The sequence below is a fragment of the Diadema setosum genome, chromosome 17 (assembly GCF_964275005.1).
Source record: "Diadema setosum chromosome 17, eeDiaSeto1, whole genome shotgun sequence".
Taxonomy (NCBI): Eukaryota; Metazoa; Echinodermata; class Echinoidea; order Diadematoida; family Diadematidae; genus Diadema; species Diadema setosum.
In genome coordinates, this window is record NC_092701.1 from 7,204,012 (window position 1) to 7,224,458 (window position 20,447).

A 20,447-nucleotide genomic window follows, 5' to 3' on the forward strand; every position below is an offset into this window, starting at 1 on the left:
ATGAAACAAAAAAAAAAATGTCCACAACTTTCACTTTGTATAATGGATAGCTGAAAGCATTTGGCAAACTCTCAAGCAATACTCTTGGTTCTGGAAAATTACTCCCTCGAGCAAATCAGATCACAAGTGCTGTCCACGGCAGTGTTCCGATGAGAGTTTGGACTGCTCATCCAAGTTGTCGCATTACAGCTGTAAAACCAGAAAATTTTTCGCACATGAAACTTTCGCAAATTCCACAAGGAGCCTTGATTCACAAAAGTGTTTGCCTACACAATACATTAGACAGGCGCGGCGATACGTTGCAATTAATTCGCCAAAAGCATATGACCTCGAAGCCTCATTTGCTTAAAGTAAACAGCTTGTGTTCGCAAAACCGCTGGGAAAGTGTTCCAGGACAATCGCAATATTTCACCTTATCAAATGAAGCCATCAAATGATAAAATCTATACAGCAAATTGAAGGAGAAAAGATTCTCTAACTTGCAATGTTAATTATTTTGGGTTTTGTTGAGGATACACCTGTGAAAAAAATGTCGAAACTCAGCTTCCAAAAAAGAAAATTTGGTCCCTAAAAAAGTGTTTTCTCACATTTTCCTTTTTTCCAAAAAATGAAACTTCCGTATATGACTTGTGGTAGTATGTCCATTCTGTGTTCCAAATATCTTTTCTGTATCATTTTTCGCATGGTTACGTCAGGAAAAAATCAAGATCACTGTCATTTGTAACCCACATAAAATCCAAAGCGTAAGCATTTCGCAGCCCGATGTGCAGGTTTTCGTGCTGCATGAAACAGTTAAAGCACATTGCAGGGTCCGTCTCTTGCCCACTCACCACCACTGATTGGCTAAGCGTGCACTGACCAGTTGAGAACGCATGTGCAGGGGGATGATCTAGTTGTGCATGTCCAGTATTTTCTCTTAAATTTGGTTGTCTTTTTGCTTTGATTTTCACAAACTACTAATTGCGCAAACATGAAACTTTGCAGGTAGTGAGTCTGGTGTATACAGACTAGAAATATGTTTAATCAAATGCATATTCATGCTGTAGCAGATTTGTGTCAGGAAATAACTGTAACCATTTCCCACTGTTGACTCAAACATAAAAGTATAAATATCTCGAAAGATACATCAGCATTTTCCACCAAAAGTCATATGAAGGATGATGACATATCCATATTAGAAATAGTTGATGTGAAGTTTCAAGGGATTTGGTGGTAAACTAAGGGAGATACGAGGAGGTGAAATTTCGAGAATTTTTGTCCTTTGCTCCCCACAGTGTTTCGATGACCGCTACAAATTCAAAAGTTTACGCCCCTTATCGCGGAGTTTCTTGCACCGTATCGCCGGGCCTGAGATGCAAGAGGTGATTTGCAAAAATTAAATGCCGCAAAAATGGTCTTGGCTCCAAAGTTTCATGCTGCAAATGTTACTGGTTTTATAGTAGTCAGAAATCTGTTTCAAACTTCACCGCAAGTAAGTTGCAAAGTTAAGGCTTGCAAGAATATAGGCCTTGATACATCATCGAAGCACCCAATCCTCTTTCATTAAAAAATCATCTTGGTAACCTTTTTCCAGCTTAAATGTGATGGATGGAAGATTGCACTAAAATAACACGACTGCTAAATAATTCCTATGCGTCAACAGACGTAAGAGATTTACTTCATTGCAAAGCGTCTGCCCATATCGCATCTAGCCATGAGCTTCGGGTTGACGCAGTAAAACGTCAATTGGTGAAAGAATACCATTCTCAGTCATTCAGACATCCTTGTGTAATGTGGAAAAATACAAGAAGATAAGAATAAGAGGAGACAACCGGGTAACGATGTACAATTGAAATGCGACACCTCGGTAGCCACCTTCATTTTCTCAAAAGCCCTTGCAGTTGTCACGGTTGCCACGGTGATGGTCACTCAGCAATTGTCAAGGAGAATTTCACAGAATCCCTGCCAAAAGCACTTACGACTGGTAATGCAGTGATTGGATGTTCGTGGCACACTCATGACACCATTTCACACTCAAAAGATAAGGATGTTCGTATCAAGAAGACTCCTGACAGAACTTTTCTTGACCTCGCCCCTGCAAATGGCTCCAAATGTGAACAGGGCTCTCATATCTACTTCATCTACATAAGAATGCCAGTTTTGAATCACTTTACAATCTCAAGGGATTGGTAAGAGGGCAAATGCTGGTAGGTCTCTCTTTGATTTTTTTTTTAAAAAAAAATCCTACTTGCAAAGGAACAAATGTATAATTTGCAATGCCTTTCCTCAAACTCAATTCATATAAATTACAAATAATGGTTATGCCAAAATGAAAAAAAAAAATCAGAAAGTTTCTATTTATCAATGATTAGCATGGGATGGCAAAATCCTTAATAGCATGGGTTATGTCACTAAAAAAAAAAAAAAAAAAAAAGTGTCTTGTAGCAATATCTTTATAAAAATCTTCATAAATACCAAAGAACCCAAAGAACCGACATCAGTTTACACAGGCAGCTATGCAGCCACGTAAAAAGGATAGATAGAATGCACAGTCTTCGTTATAAGTCTTCCTAAATTGTATTAGCCCATCACCATGGTAACGTATCTGTCTATATTCTTTGTTTTCCATTAATAGCATCCCCGGTGGAGATTCACTGTGGGAATTGTGGGAAACAACCCTAAAAGGCTGCTTGTCAAAAATGGCAATTTCTCTTGGGAAATATTTGGAATTATACAACCATGATATGAATGGTTCCTTGTCAGAACTGTCTATCTGGAGGAATACTTGCAAATAAAATTATACACAGCTAACAGAAGTTTACATGTTCCAACAAGAGTTTGCTTTTCTCAAGTGGTGTATTATTCATTAAGCTTTTAGCTCTACAAAGCTGCTTTAAAGCTACTCCAGTCTACCTTTCTACCAATTTATCAACCAATTTCTACATTGATCTACTTTCAATATATTCCTCTGTCAATCCACATATATATTCATGTGTTGGAAGTGTCTATCAGAGCAGATTTAAGTGGATGTCTGCCTGTGTCTGAACTTTTTTTTTGTATTATACCATTACTTCTCTCTAAGTATACTTCAATCTGATTTATTAATCAGTCTCTCTCCATCTGTCTGTCTGTCTGTCTGTCTATCTATCTGTCTGTCTGGCTGGCTGTCTATCTATTTGATTGTGTCCCTTCCCTAATTTTTCTCACTCTATCTACTTATCTATCGAAGTCCCTCTCCCTCATTTTTTCTCTGTCATTCTATCTCATCTATCCATATGATTGAGCCCCTTTAACTCATTTTTTTTTCTATCTATCTATCTGCCCGCCTGTCTACTGTATACGCCGAATATTTCGCGAGGTTTTTATTTTCGCGAATTTCGCGAGTTGGGTGCTATTCGCAAAATTAAAGACACACGAAAATATCGACTCTATTCTCGATGTGAATGTGACGTACGCATGTACATTTCTCCATTCAGTACAGGACTCCACGATCGCGAATTTAACCACTTGCGAAATCGTCGGGAATTCCTGATTCGCAAAAATTTACACTCGCGAAATAAATGGCGTATACAGTATCTGATTGTAACCTTTCTCATTTTTTTCTTACTTAATCTATCTACCTACCAAGCTGTCTATATGTCTATCTGGTTGTGTCCCTCTCTCTCATTTCTTCCAATCCGTCTGTCTGTCTCTCTCTCTGTCTGTCTGAATATCTATCTATTTCTCTATCTATCTATCTATCTATCTACCAATCTATGTAACTGTGCCCTCCCTATCTATCTATTTCTCTATCTCTCTATCTACCCATCTATGTGATTGTGCCCCTCCCTATCTATCTATTTCTCAATCTACCTCTCTTATCTATCCATCTATGTGATTGTGCCCCTCCCTATCAATTTCTCTATTTCTCTATTTCTCTATTTCTCTATCTCTCTATCTACCCATCTATGTGATTGTGCCCCTCCCTATCTATCTATTTCTCAATCTATCTCTCTATCTACCCATCTATGTGATTGTGCCCCTCCCTATCTATTTCTCTATCTATTTCTCTATCTATCTCTCTATCTACCCACCAATGTGATTGTGCCCCTTTCTCCCATGTCTCCCTCTTTGTCTATCTACATTGCAGCTTTTAAACACAGCACTGGGGTCATTAGATTGATTCTTTGAACATGCACGGTGAATAGTTGATGCGCATTGTCTGGAGATGAATGGAGCGGTAATGACGCAGGGAGAAAAAAAAAGAAAAAAAGATCGCCATGACTGTGAGGAGAGAGCGCCCCGATCGAAAGACGAGTGTGAGCAGGGAGCCATCTTGCCATCAATTATACAGATTCAATTAGCAATGCTATGGCTTATTGATGAGAATACACTCGCAATCATTCTTTTCCCGAAGTCTCGCTGGCCTGGACCGCCGAGCTCCTCCACGATGTTCGCCCCCCACGACACACCACGAGGGCAGCAGGCATCCTTCTTCGTTGAGAGAAGACCCAGGACTCGGACGCAGTGTGATTTCCATAGTCGCGTTGATTGACATGTAGGACTAAAATCTCATTGCATGAATTGACTAACAAAAGTTCTTGCTAAGAATCAGGAAGCTCTCCAACAGCTTGCCTAAAATAGCAGCACCTTGTTTGTTTGTTTGTCTCTTCGTTTCATTTTCCATTTGAGAAGATGGCTGGAAAGCCCATATTCAGCTACACTAGCTGGTCTTCCATGGGGTCCACTTGGATGTGAGGCGGGACCACTTCACCAGGTTTTGCACCCTGCTCTTTACGACGAATGAAGAGGGATCATTTTATGTGCACGAATTGTGACTCTCTTACACATGGGACCTCCATTTTATGTCCTATCTGAGGGACTGAGTGTGTTGCCTCATACTAGAGAAGACGGGATGATTACACACAACATTGCTCAGTTCAGGGGACTCGGAAAATGAACCCGAGTCCTTTGGGTCTGGGGGCGGACCCGCTACCAACCAAGTCAAATCATTGCTCTTGTGAATGGCAAACCCAAGGCTGGGTGCAGAAGTACTGTACAGAGAACTAGGAAAGCAAGCCTAGTCGGAGGTTTATATGGAGGTCAGATAGCTGTAGAATGATGTTACAGTAAACTACTGCTTCAAAAGAATCAGACCTTTGCAAAAATACTGCTGCAAGAAATAAGTAAGGAGTACCAATTCATAGAAAAGGACGATAGCGCTTTTGACTTCATCTGATTAGGCAGGTGTGTCTACATTTCAGATTTGGTATGAAATGGCTCGAGGTCTTGCTGCTCTGTTCCAGAAAGCGACTTTTTGTTCGGCAGTTTCATGATCTTGGGAGGGATACGAGGCTGGAAAGCCGACAGACGGTTCCTGTCAAGATCGTTTTGTGATACTTCTGCTTCTTTTCTATTTTTTCCCCCCATTTGGGCTAGTAGCCAGGTCAATTTTTTTTTTTTTGCTCTAGTTTCGAGAGTTTTCTTGAAGTTGACTCACAGTGTCTATTGTCTTAAAAGGTGCATATTGCCACTTCTGCACAGCAAAAACATTTCTTTATACCTCACATGCAGCAAATCGTAACTCCCCATCCCCTTAAAAAAAAAATAGAATAAAGTTTATAAGAATGAAAGCAGCCATCCTTCAGCAGATGCATCAAAATCTAAGCTACATCTAAAATAGCATCATAATAAACATATTGAGTGTTACTACTTGATACACAGCATACTTTGCTTTGATTTTTATTTACTATGTGACAATTTCGTACATCACCCAATACTCATTAAAGTACCGAACATCTCACAAAAACATTGCCTACCATATTAACACAAACAGGTACATGTAGCATATCTAAGGTGGAAAATATGCAATATTTCTCTGGAAGGGCTTAAAACTTCTTCCTCAATTCATCAAAGTGACTCTTGATCTCAAAATCCACCTTTCATGAAGTACCATATGAGTCCCCATTCACTAACATGGCATAAACAGTACAGTATGTAGCAAAAAAAAAAAAAAAAAAATACAATCAGATTTTCGCATTGATAACACCCAACATGATTAAACCATCTAAATGCTACTTCAGGGTCTTAAAATATAACACCTTAGCTCTATTTTGCAGAAAACCCCATTCAATTTGGTTAAGCGGTCACAGAGAAATATGGATTGTTATAAAGCATGTCACGAGTCTGATTCTTCAAAGTTTGAATAGCACTTGGATGCTCTTGGAACTGCGTATGTGTGAACACAATAGACAGAACTTGGAGGGAAGATATTCCTGACATGCTCTACAAAATTCCTCCTTCCTCTTTGACCACTGAAGCAAACTGAATGGGGTTTTCTGTAAGATGTGGGCAATGAGTTATAGTTTCACACCCTGAAATTGTATTTGGACTGATTCACTATTTTTAAAGTTATCATTGCGGAGGGTACCATTGAAATTTTTGTTGGGACATGCGATACTTCCTATACTGTGGTATTCCACAGGCACATAAAAAAACAAAACAAAAATGACTTGGTGCACTAGGCTGCCTATTACTGAGTGCTCCCTGTCACCACGTACAATCATAAAAGTTTAGTTTGTCTCGTTGTGCCTGACCTGACTGACTTTCTTCTGCGATGGAAAATGCAGGTTTCTCTATTTTGAGACTAAGCTCTGAGGAGAGGATGGGACATTACTCTTGCTTGCCCTGATGGGCATTTGGGCAAATGCCTATGCATCTTACTTGCCTGACAGTGAGTCTTACTTGCCCTGAATATCAAAGCAAACTTGTGGGTTTACAAATTTTGCAAGTATGTCCCTAGAGCAGATTTTGAGGGGGTAGGGGTTCTGTTTGTTACATTATATTTGTTGTTTTTATTTCACTGGAAGAAGTAGAACTCTATGAGATGAATGCTTTTTAGGCACAACAAAGAATTATCAGCAATTTACACATTCCTCACAGTTAAAGTACAGAGATGCCAGCCATGTAAACAACATTGCAGTATTCTGAAGGCTGAAAAAAGGGTACATTTTGAGTGGAAAAATTGTATTTTTACCTTTTCTGCAAAAGACTGTGTAGTGATACAATTAGGGAAAAACAATATTTCCATGAAACCTGCAGTATTTTTGGCACAAAAACAGTAGAAAATACTTCCAATAACGGTAGAAAATACTTCCAAAAACATAAACACTTGGCACCTCTGCAGATACAATTGTGTAGCTGCAGTTTTGACCAATCAACATGAGATTGGTAGGTAAATGATTTCACCAATTAGATGTGAACTTCATCGTTTCACAATGCTTTGTATCTCTGGTATCTCAGCATTTTTTTCTCTCTCTTTTTCAGCAGTAATATCTACTGAAAAGAAGTGGAAAAGTGTACATGGCAAAAAAAAAAAAGAGAAAAGAAATCTATACATTTCTCCTGTCTTATACAAAAGTATAGACATAAAGAAGCAAATGAAAATATGTTCTTTGTTACTTACTCGAGTATTGCCAATGATTGACAATCGGTTTCAATATAAAAAGAATTGACGTAAAAATTCACTAATTTGAATAATTACTCAGAATATGTGATAAATCTTCCTTTCTCGCTCCAAATTTTTTCTTCCCCTTTCTCTCTCTCCCCATCTCCCTTCAAAACTAAAAAACAACACAGCATAAAATTTACTTCTGCATCACACACAAATATAATGGAGCTGTTTTCTTTCAATATCCTGCATGTACGCTCTCTATTGAATATCCCGCAATCCTCAAAAGGAAATCGTCTTAATGCACAATTTCTCACGTTACGGAGTTACCATGTTGCCAAGGGCAACAGTGATGTCTGCAAAGAACGGCAGCTTCCAAAGCGATGGATGTCACAAGTAGTTAATGCCAGGCGGTTCCAGCCTGCCTCCAACTACACCCAGTAAATCATCTGCATACTCTTTGCATTGCTTAAAGAAACCTCTCTTTCTCTTCCTCTCCCTGTTCCGTTGCCGTGCCTTGCACAAAATTAGAGCTGTGTTGCGATCATGGCGATCGTTGCACAGTACTTATGGCAGATACAAAGGACAAGACAGAACAACAACAACAACAGAAGAAATTTTGAAAAATAATAATAAAACAGAAATAGTGCAGGAGATGGTATTATTATTATATTAATGATAGAATGTCATAGTTTCACATCAACCATCACATGGACCATAATCATAATCAGGATCCATCCAGTATAGAGTTTTCCTACCAGCAACAGAAATTGGAATGTTAATCTTAAGATGTGCAACTTTACCTTGAGTGCATCACTACACACAGCATTTTTTGTTGGTTGCTGTTGTTGTCATGGTTACTATTATCTACATTTTTACAACACAGTGCAGGGACCAGCAATATCTTTCAAATACTACACATGACCTATAAGGTCAAAAGGACAAAATTTCTTTCCAGCAAAAGCCTTGAGATCAGCATATACAATTAAACCTGCCTTAGCGGCCACCTGTCTACAGCGGCAACTGAGAATCCCCCCCCCCCCAGAGAAAAGCCCTGTTAAAGACCTTGCGTACAGCAGCCACCTGTCTAACGCAGCCAGCGGTCACAAATTTTGTTTCCCACTGTAGAATTTAACCTGCCTATGATTGCCAAAGAGCCGATTATTAAGCGTGTTTTTCTGCTTTGTAGCTGTGCCAGTCTTCTTGGGCAACGTTCAGTGATCGTCACAGCTGCATTCATCACTTATTCAGTCATAATAATGCACTAGTGTTTTAAAAGGTTTCTTCACAACCGTACACATGCTACGGTGCAACAATTTCATTAACACCGACATTGTTCAATGCATGAAACACACATGTGCATAAGTACACACATAAATGTACATGTAAGTACTTACTACAACAATGATGCATGTAAATGTAGGCAATGCACACAAAGTTAGATAACCCGTCTATAGTGGCCACCTGTCTATAGCGGCCCCCTTTTTTTTTTTGTCTCCCTTGGGCTTGGAGATATATATAGCTACAGAAAAATATAGCTGCAAATGTACCTTTGACCAAACACAATGTGAAATTGTAACTTTTGCTCACGTGTAAACAAGTGGTTTGGTTTCAATGTTGTAATATTGGATCGCATTTGATACAGCTCTTTGGAGTGAGCTTGGAGGGGGGGGGGGGTAAGAAAAGGGGAGTGGAGTGGGAGTAGAGGAGGCAATTTTTTCCCTTTCACGGTGTATACCCCCATGGTACCAGCAACTTTGCCACACGCACCTAGCCTGTAGCTGGTATGTCTGGTGCTGGCAGTACATTGGTTCCCTTCTCGCTCATGAATATAAAAATCATACTAAAAACATACAGCGTATAGATTGTGCCGGGAATCAAACATGATGGCCATAACAGCCCTCTCCCTGCCCTACACTTTCCATGCACACTTTAATTACATGGCACCCTCGTGATATTAACCTATTTATCTCTTTGTTCATATCATTTTTGTTTTCCTCCAGTGGCGCTGGTATGGTTTTCCACACCATTCCATACCATATTTCAGATAAAATCATGGGGATGAAATATCATCTTATAGGAATCAAGTACAGATATTTTCCTGAAGCTACACAGTTGACTGGAATGCTGCCATCATTTCATGCAATCACTATATTTTTACCAAGTAATATTTTTTGCTTACATTTGTGCATTTATCTTGACCTCTGACCTTGCGCATGATGGATCATTACACATACATACACACACGCGCGCACACACACTACAACATTTTTCACAGATCAATTTTGGCAACGTAATACAAAAACTAATAACTCTTTGAGTGTGGACACACAATACCACTATTTATCACAATCCACATTACGATGCAAATTATACCAGTCTACCTTTATTATTTTTCATCCCTCAAGATAATACACCTCAAGCAGTACTTCTGCCCATGGCATGCACAAACGAAACAATCCTTTTTCTACCTATCCATAACCTATTACCTTTATCAGTTGTCTATTTCTATCTTTCCTAATAATTATATTACTACTACTGTAGTATACAACTCACGGGCTAGAAATTACATCTTCAGCATAAATAGGCCTCGGCCATTATTCTTTACTCATATGAACCTCTGATATACAGAGCTTGCCTAATTACCTCTATCCTTACTACCACTGACAGTACACTACTAAATATCAAACTGAAAATTTCTGCCCGACGTCATCCCTGAAATATGACATTATGCCGCTAGAGGTCAGTGACACTTGATTTTGAGGAACCTTCCTAGAATCACATCAGCACAATCATTCCACAAATTGTGCATATCATACGAAATTGGGGCATCAGGACACAATACAACAGACAACCCTGACGACATTTTGACTCGGGCACCTTTTTTAGCAAAGGGCATAACAATATGGGGGGCTCTTCCCTTCAGATCTTAACACAGAAACTGACGACAAGTATGGCATATCATATCTTAAAAAATAACGTATCATTTCCCACACTCTCAAACTGGTAGAAAATCTTGAAGAGCCAGCAAATCTATGAATATCAGCTTTGAATAGGGCATGAATGTATTGCATTCATGTTTACTATAAAAAAAGCACATGGATATATCCCTAACATGGGATATTTCCAATTGTGGTAGTAGTGGTTGTAGCTGTGGTAGCAGTACTACAAGTCGTTGTTGCTGTAGTTGTTTTTGCAGTGAAAGGAGTAGGAGCAGTAATTACACTGCAGCAGTAGTAGAAACAGATGTTGTTGCAGTATCAGTAATTGCGGTGGCAGTAGCATTATTCCTAACACAAGTAGCAGCAATGTAGTAACTGTAGTAGTAGTAGTAGTAGTAGTAGTAGTAGTAGTAGTAGTAGTAGTAGTAGTAGTAGTAGTAGTAGTAGTAGTAGTAGTAGTAGTCGTCGTAGTAGTAATAGTAATAGTAGTACCAGTAGTAGGAGTAGTAGCCAAAGAACAAACACTAAATTTGGTTTTTGGAGGATTATGGTTCTTATAAACTGGTTGACAATGCTCTATAAAGTCCATCTGAATGATCATGAAAATATTTATGTGCAAACTTAAGTCTTCTTGGCCATAAAAAAAAACACACAACTGTGTTACAAACATTAGAGTTTCTGGAGGGTTTTTTTTTTCAATATTCTTGCTTTTATTATTTTCATCATATCCATGAGATTATTCAGTAGCTTTTGAAATTTGATAGTTCCCAAAGTTACAGGTATCCACATTTGTAAACCCACACGGAGGTCACGTTTTCACAACAGATGATGATGGAAACAAGGCATAACAAAATAATTGCAAAGGGAGAAAACAGTTTTGTTCATCGAACAAAACTTTTGCCGATAAGAATGAAGGTGCTCCAATGCCAAGTACATATAAACATATGTGTCTATTTGTTTGTACATAAAGATGTGTGTCTTTTCATTCATGCATGCATTAATTTATTACAAAATAAAATGTCAATCTTCTTTTACATAATTACGGTAAAAGTGGACATTTTTGCAGAGTTGACATTTTCACGCATTTGGTGCAACCAGAAACTAGCGTGAAAATAAAAGCATGCGAATATTTCATTACCGATTTAAGCATAATGCTTCAACACACTTATTTGCTGAACGGTGTTATTCGTGATTTTTAAGTGTATCCCAGTGGGCAGTGAATGAATTTGGCTATCCATGATTCTCCACTCTCATATTCACCAATACATACAAACAGACATGTTTAACAGACAGACAGACAATGCACCAACAACAAATATGAAGTCTATGGAACATTGATGGCAAATTTATACAAAAATCGGCTGAATGACGAGAGAACACTGGGAGGCATGGCAACGAAGGGCTGCTAGTTTGATGATACAGTAGAAGCATTCAAATACACAAGTTATCAGTTTTTGCATCACATTGCGAAATTCATTTCATTCGCCACCTAGATGGCAAAGTTCACACACAGCAAACAAAAAAGTAACTTGCCTGCAAATGAACTGCACTGATTCTGCAGGCTGTGCGCTCGGACTTAAAAATGACCGGCACGTGAACCCAGCACACTAGTGTGCGGACTTATTGTGGCCAGTTACGTTGTTGGATTTAAAAACAAATTGACGGTTTCTTTACGTGCCGTTCACATGAGCCATGCTGGGCAATCATTGTGCGATTAAAAAAAGAAAAAAAAGAAAAAGAAATAAAGCTGGAACAATTTTTCAGATCGCCATATATATCATCAGAGTTAACCATTTTTTTTTTTTCATCCATACACATGAATGAGCAGCTTTTGCAACATGTATCACGAGAACCAATTTTCAAAAAGGGTTCATTTCATGTATGTGCGAATGGCACTAGGATAGCTTCAAGAGCATTGGGGCGAGGGGGGGGGGGGAATGGAAGAGGGGAAAGCAGGGGAGCTCACCTGATGCTCTGTCTCCACATACCGCACAGACACTCTTGTTGATTGACGTGCCGGGCATGGAGCCTGGACTGATAGAAGATTGTGCTGGCTGGGAGAAGGGGTTGTGTAAATGGCCCTGCACGTTGAGATGTAAAATGTCTCGTGGTAACTACAGGGATCAAACAATGAGAAGCTGCTGACAAAGCCTGCATTTGTCGCCCTCCTGTGGCGAAATCGGTTTACTTTGATTCTCACTCAATTACTTTACTTATTCTTGATAAAAGACTTTACCTATTTTTTCCTGGTTCAGGGACTGTACAGTACTGGCTGAGGTGAGGATTCAGGTTTATATCATTTTTCGGTGAGATGATGAGAAACCTCTTATGGAATATAAAAAAGCATGTAATTCGAAAAGGATTCAACATTTATTTGATGAAAATTGGCTTTAAAGTAGCTGAGATAACAAAGAAAGCGATCCTACTGAAATTGAGAGGCCACGAACTTTTATCAGGATCTCTTTGTTTTACCTTGTTCTTGGATATCTCAGTCATTTCAAAACCGATTTTCATCAAATAAACTTGTAATTCTCCTTTAATAATAGAATTATATGCTCTTTAACATTTCATTGAGTGGTTTCTAAATATCTCACAAAACATTACAAGCTGAATCCTCACCTCAACCAGCACTGTACAGTCCCTTTTAAAAAAAGACTAATGACTATTTGGGGCATCATAATGATGTCCCCAAACCTTGCAAATGTTGAATTTCCACTTTCATGCCATCCCCTGTCCATGTCACATATTCTGGCAATTGGTGTTCGATCATGGAATTTTTGTTTATGTCTATCACAATCTGCGCCACAGTTAAAATCATGGTCTGAATCGTGGAGTAATCGCGGTTATCATATCAGATCCTGAGGTCAGTTGTTACGATCGTGATGATTATAGAAAAGTTTTGGATAGTTAAAAAATTGTCTACGATCAACGCGATAGCCACGAGTGACCTCCAGATCTAATAAGATCTGATACGATCATGCACGATTTAGACCAAGATTCAGACCACAATTTCAATAGTGGCGCATATTGTGAAGGACATGAACAAAGATTTCACGATCAGCTACTGATGACCAATCGTGGCAGATTGCACGACAGTGAGAACCACGCATCAATGGCTGACAGAATCAAATACAAGTTTGGCCATTACACATATAGTTTGTCTTTCCACTATAAATGCTTCTTTCATGTCTTAATGACACCAAGTTACTATCTCTGGCCAATGGCAGTTTGCTTCTGGCTTCTGAATAAACGCAATGAGCTCCATGTCTGACATTGAATAAGAAAATGATGGACAAGTACTCTACAATGGCAGCGTTCGTTGGCAGTACGACTGTGAACCAAAAGTGTAATTTAACACAGCATAGGAGATACAAACATAGCAAATCATAACCATTTTTATACAAAGTCTGGAAATCGAACAACCACTCCCCCAAAACTCATAATCAATTATAAGCATAAACACAGACAAATATTCTAGAATGATAATAACAAGGAATGATTACTCTCACAACGTCAAGTGATACACTTTTGCACTCATACACAAGAGGGTACATTACAATAACAATACATTATAACCCTAGGATTTTGCCATCATAAATTCCCATCCACATAGCAATACCGAACTCATGCCAGGAATGAGGTAAGTACCTTTCTGTCATTTAGCTCTGAGCTGTCCTTTTTGCGAAATCTTTCAAATTTTCCATGGGAGCCAACCTAGATCTACCAAGCAATTTTTGCCACTGTCTTTGGCATTATTACTATTATTTCAATAGCTTTATCAACCACTTCTGTGTCAGAGATTTGGGACAGTGTATACATCACTACAGGGTTTTCTGTGCCAATCAGTACTCAAAGCACATAAAAGATTAAGACTATCCCTGTTTTGTGTTTGAAATCTTCTGTGTATCAGTCGTAATTAGACTACTATCATAGACACCTGTACAGAGTGCATGCTTTTCTGTTTTAACTAACTCAATACCGCAGGCAATTCGTTTGTGAATAATGTTAGTGGTATTTTGATGTGGATGGCCAAGAACGGTTAATGCAGATGGATAGACATGATGGCCTTGAGATGTCATAGCTTTTATAGTCGATCGGATAGGAAGGGGGGGGGGGGATGGCTTACCTGTACATTGATGTTCAGTGGGCCGTGCATGCCCGTCATGCTGGAGACAGCAGATTGTGATAACGGCATGGAGCCGGTTTGTGAGGTGATGATGGGTTTGATGTCCTCCATGGAGCCCTGGCTGCTGAGGGTGGGCGACTGCATCGGTGGTGAGTGGAGACCTGCTTGAGGTGGAGAGGAAGGAACACAACACCAAATGACTAGTGTGGGACTGAGTAAACAGGCTCCACTTGATGAAGCATACCAAGACTCACCATACAACTGTGTCAATGTTACATAATAATGCATCTGATGTCCACATTCTTAGGAATCAGATATCTGGATCTGAACTTCATTCATAAATACGACCTTCAGGTGTCCTTCTAGTTGAAGAACGGTCGTCAGCGTGAAGTCGTGCAGGAAGTTCATGCACTGATGATTCATAAGAATTTGGAGGTTATACGAATAATAATCTACATCAATGCATGTACTATTATCCAACCACTACTCAGAACTACTATTAGGCAGGAGAATAGAATTTCTTTCAATATTTTTAAATGCTTTCCTGGAAGCTGTGAAAGAGTGAGCTTCAATGTAATTCGGCAACATCTGTAAGCCCTTGTGCAATTTCAGTGCAGTGTTTTTCACATCTAATCACTATCATTTTCAACATTCAATATCACACACACAAAAAAAAAATCACTAAGCAACATCTTTACACATACATGAATATTCATAGTACATGATGATCAAGTTAATCTATCAAGTCAAAGAAGGTAAAATTTGTATACTATATCTGTAGTTTACTGTTGTATCTTTTTTTCTATTATGATTTTCATCACTCAATTTAAGTGCATTTCATAAGGATAAATAAAAAATCTCTGTCATGGGAGACAAATTCAACTCAAGTACCATTATAAACACACACATATATATATATATATATATATATATATATATATATATATATATATATATATATATGTATGTATATATAATACATATATATATATATATATATATATATATTAGAATCATCAAAAACTAATATTGCTTTAATTCCTATGATAATTTTGAATGGCATCACATCTCAGAAGATACAAATGTCTCATGCAAATGTTGTTGCACCTATTTGTGATTCATGGCTCTTCTACTTTGTGCAGATGTAGTGACTATAAATATCCAGTTCTGAAAAATCTTTCTCGATTACAGTGTTTGTAGGATTTATAGTAGAAATCTAGAGTTGTCACTCTGATGAGAACGTGGCAATTTCGTGCAGCAAAGATACCCACGACTTGAGAGAGAGAGAGAGGGAGAGGAAGCGTGTCCCCTAGCACTCACTTTATTACAAATACTATACTGGGAATTGTGAGGTAGTTTCCCTCATTTAGAAATACATCATTGTCTTTTTTAAAACAAACACAGTCCTATTCTGATTGGTTTTTTATCCCCATCCCCAAGGGTGGATTTCTACTAGTTTGTTTAGAAAAATCACCTTCCCTCCCCATCTCACCATCCCCCCGCCCCCCCCCCAAAAAAAAAACCAAACAAACAAACAAACAAACAACACAACAAAATAAAACAAAACAAAAATACACCTGCACAATATCTCCAGGAGAGTTCCTGTACAATTTACAATACACTCCAAACCTCAGGACAACAAGTCATTGCATTAGCTTCAGCAAAGCCTTGGCTTTGGTGAACTAGTAAAACCAAATCAAAAGACTAAGATTCTCATCTCAAACTGTCGCTGTACAGTAAATCAAACTGAGATTATGACGCTAGCTGTCCTAATCTGTCCTAGATTACATGTAAGAAAAAGCTCGAATACAAGGAAACGACATGGGAGTTTTCTTGTAACAATTCGTAAATTAACCCTGAGGCTGAACACTGAGAATCGCAAAGCTGAAAATTAAGGACCCATCATCACAGAAAATAAATATCCATGCCAAATCAAACTAGTAATACACCCAGGGAGGTGGATTTGTCCTCTTCCCACCTCCCTGATACAGTCCAACACCCCATCATCTTCAGTTGTGATGTGATGGTGCTCAGCCCTCTGGTTGCTCTGTCTCTTGTTTTTGTTTTGCTTTGGTATTTGTTCCACCTCCTCATATAACCAAAACTGATGTAGTTCAAATTTCACTCAAAGGTTCTCAGGAGACCCAACACAATTTATTACCATTCCCTCCGCATTTTTTGTTTGTTTGTTTGTCTGGGTTTTTTTTTTTTTTTTCACAGATACCATGATGACCATATTGACAGCAAAAGCACTAAACCAATATTTTTCTCTTTATTATCCAACCAACCAATACCAATCCCCCCCCCCTGAAAAAAAAATGTAAATGCACAGTTTATACTACTATTCTATTATGACTGCCTTCTTCCAGATTTTTTTTTAGGGGATGATACAAGACTAGAAATACTGCATACTTCTGTCCTGCTTGAGATTACACCAATCTCATGCATTGCTGGATCCAGGTGTGAGTGAAAGATATCACACCATGAATCAGATTTTGTTTGTTGTTCTTCTTTTTCTTTTCTTTTGGGGCAGGGTGAAACACGCATTGTGGGTACTTATACTCTATAAAGTATAAGATATGGGAAATCTCCCTTCAAGGCCCTATTTCTATATGGGCTTAAATGCACTTGACAGGGGACCATTAGACTCATAAATAATAATAATGAACCTTTCATCTACGACACGCTCCTTCACACATCAAAACATACAGTTTGCATGAGGCATAATTTAGTATTCACAACGAGTTAATGCCAGATGGTGGAAGATGATTTTGAGAAGTTTTCAGGTCTGTCTGATGCCCAGTAAGACATCATTTGAGAAGGAGAAAATGGACTTAGAAAATATGAATTGGAAAGACAGCCCAGAAAGGGAGGGGAAAGCAAGCTCCCGCGGCATAGCAGCAGGTCTATTATACAGTGTATTATACGTAATAGAAATTACTCCCAAAGAGACTCTTACAACAAGTCACTTTTTGGTCAGAGGAAGTCGAATGAAGTCATAATAATTTGATAGCATTTTTCTGTTGACAAAAGTCATCTTGCAAGCTCTACACAAACATTAGCATAAACACACATACACACATGATGCACACACAAGCACAAACACACATCTTAAAGGCATAATTTACGATTTGCAGATGAAACACAAACCCAGCTTTAGTGCTTCAAAATAGTTCTAAAATGTGCATTAGGGATAGAAACAACCAATGTAAAAATTTGAATCAGTATAATTAATGTTAAGTGTTGTTAAATTCACGAAATAAGAACAATAGTTAAAATAGAATTTTAAAGTTATGGTTACAATGAGAAACACAGCGATATCTCCCTATATCTTAGGTTATATTGCAAAATTTTTATATGATAGGACGTTTTGTGATACAACTGACCTATGCATACACTATATGCACAAATGTGATAACTCAAAATTTTTTGAAATCACTGCTTCCAAAGGTAAACTGTGCCTTTAAAGCCACAGGCACTTTTATACAGTGATGCATCAGAAAAATGGAATGCAACATGCTTCCACTCCTAATATTGGTTATAGAATGACTCAATATACAAATTGGAAGCTGTATGGGAGGATTAGGCAAAATACGTATATCACCCTGAATCATACAGCTTTATTAACTCACATCCGCCATTTCTTGGGATTTCCTTTGCAACTTTCTTCCACTCATACTGACAGCAAACTCTCACTGTAAGAGAAGCTCATAACAAGGCAAAAGCCAAGCGGTGTCTTGCTTGCAGATCACAAATTTTCAAATATATAGTGTTTTTCAATGTTAGTTGAGTAACCTTTTGACCTTTGACCACGTCAGACTTCACCAATATGTGAACTTGACAGGCATCTTTAGGTGATGTACCTGTGGTGAGAATTTTGTGGTCGGAGCTCAAAGCCGTGGAAAGTGTAACATTGAGAGTACATCACAATATATACAGTGCTCCTCATGGAAAGTTCATTGACATTTTGACCTTTGACCTTGTCATACTTCACCACTACTTGAACTTGACCAGCATCCTTTAAGGCTATGTTCCTAAAGGTGTGCATTTGGTGGTTATAGCTCAAAGCTCCGGAGTGTTATGGAAAGTACACCACGGGGTGTTATGGAAAGTACACCAAATTGTTGACAGTGACGACGCCGACAAGAAAAATGTCGGAAAAGTGACATCTACGTCTTATTTCCGCTACGCAAGAGAGACAAAAACAGCATTCTCATATGGAGAGGAATACTACTGAAGAAGTTTTCATGGAAAAATAATCAGAAAATGAAACCTTCGTGGAATCTCTCTTGAGAGCTATGGATTTTTTCTACTTGAGAATTTTAAAAGGTGACAACAGGAAATGCTGCCTCAGGCTTGAAAGCATGATACCGCTATTGTGGCAAGTGCTTTTAATACATCATCCCACGTTACTGTAGCTTATAACAAACAAAACGTCCTCATCCAGCTCCCCCCCCCAAAAAAAAAAAAGAAATAAAATGGCATGATTACACTCAAATCAATGATACATACAAAAATCAATGATACATACAAAAGTACATAAGAAAAATAAAGAAAGAAAGAAAGAAAGAAATGAAAGAAATGAAAGAATAAATAAACAAAATAAATAAAAAATAAAATGAAGAAGCAAATAAAGATAGGTATACAAATATACTAAGGAATTTTATCAACTAAAAACGAGACAATACATGAATACAGATAGGTAGATAAATAAATGAATAAACAAACAAACAAATAAATACATAAAAAATAAATAAACAAATGAATAAATAAATTAATTACTGTAATTAATTAAATGATGACTAAATAAATAAATAAATAACTAAATCCAGACAAACAAATGAAGTAAAATCACATGATGTGGTTTGCTTACGGTATTCTCCTATGCTTCCTGTGTGTAGTAGGCCCGGTGAGGAGAGGGTAGGTGAGCTAAGACCTTGGCTGGACAGCGAGGGAGACCCCATGGTACTCGTGGGTAGCGGCATGCCAAGAGGCATGGACTTCATCGAGTCTGGAGGACGAGCCATGGGGGGGGGGGGGGTAAGAAGAAAAGTGGAAAACAGATGAATGAATGAGCAAATAAACAAAGAACAACTATAAAAGAGGCAATTATCATACAAATTGGAACTTCACGCCCAGGGAATCGCGTCAGTCGGTGGCAAGGATTGCTCGGCGTAATCGACGGATTTGACGATCTGCGGCATTCATGAGCCTTGACGTGTTCATTCTGAGAAATGAGTACAATCATTCACTTCACAGCTTGTTTGTACACAGGCTTTCCTAAAAGTAATTAGGCAATGCAAGCCAATGACAGGAAAGCAACCCAATCCACAATTAAGTTGACTTTGACAGACAGACAAATCCAACTCTGTTTTTTATGTTTTGTAATTTATTAATCATTAATATTTAACTTTCCATTCTCCTGACAATATTGCATCAATAATAGTCCTTTGGGAAAATTTCATCATGATTTTTACTTACACTGCTTTTGGTGAAAACAGAAAAATCAGAGCAGAAATAAGTGATAATCTTAGGGGGGAAGAGATTTATTTTAAAAAGTTATGAATTGTAAAAGTTTGGAGGGTAAAACAAATTGGCAAACTCAGTGGGATGTGGGTGTTTTGAGTAGTTCTTCATTTGTCTCGTACACAAAATTTCCCTAATCTTAATTCTTTTCTCAAATATTTGGGCACTAACAAATTTTAATATGTTGAGGAGAAAACACAAAAATGTATTATTGGTACTTCTATCACATAGCAAGAAAAGGTCGGAAGAATTCTTTTTTCTCAGGAGAAAAATGGAACTTTTTGTCCCCCCCCCCCAAAAAAAAAAAAAAAGAAAAAGAAAAAAGAAGAGCTGTTCCACATCTATATCACACACAGTTGCCAATTTGTTTTAATCTCTAAACTCTATTTCACTGTTCACAACAGTACTTTTTTTGTGTGTCTCATCAGTTTTTCCTAGATTTTCA

General features: G+C 38.1%; 1 protein-coding gene across 1 annotated transcript in view; it reads right to left on the reverse strand.

Moving 5' to 3' along the window:
• LOC140240835 (retinoic acid receptor RXR-alpha-B-like) overlaps positions 1-20,447 on the reverse strand; it is a 100,576-nt gene that overhangs the window by 40,553 nt on the left and 39,576 nt on the right. Inside the window, exons 2-4 of the mRNA XM_072320606.1 lie at positions 19,350-19,487; positions 14,477-14,637; positions 12,317-12,464 (exon numbers count right to left, since the gene is read on the reverse strand). Coding sequence (XP_072176707.1) covers positions 12,317-12,464; positions 14,477-14,637; positions 19,350-19,487 — 447 coding nt within the window. The remainder of the gene's footprint in view (positions 1-12,316; positions 12,465-14,476; positions 14,638-19,349; positions 19,488-20,447) is intronic.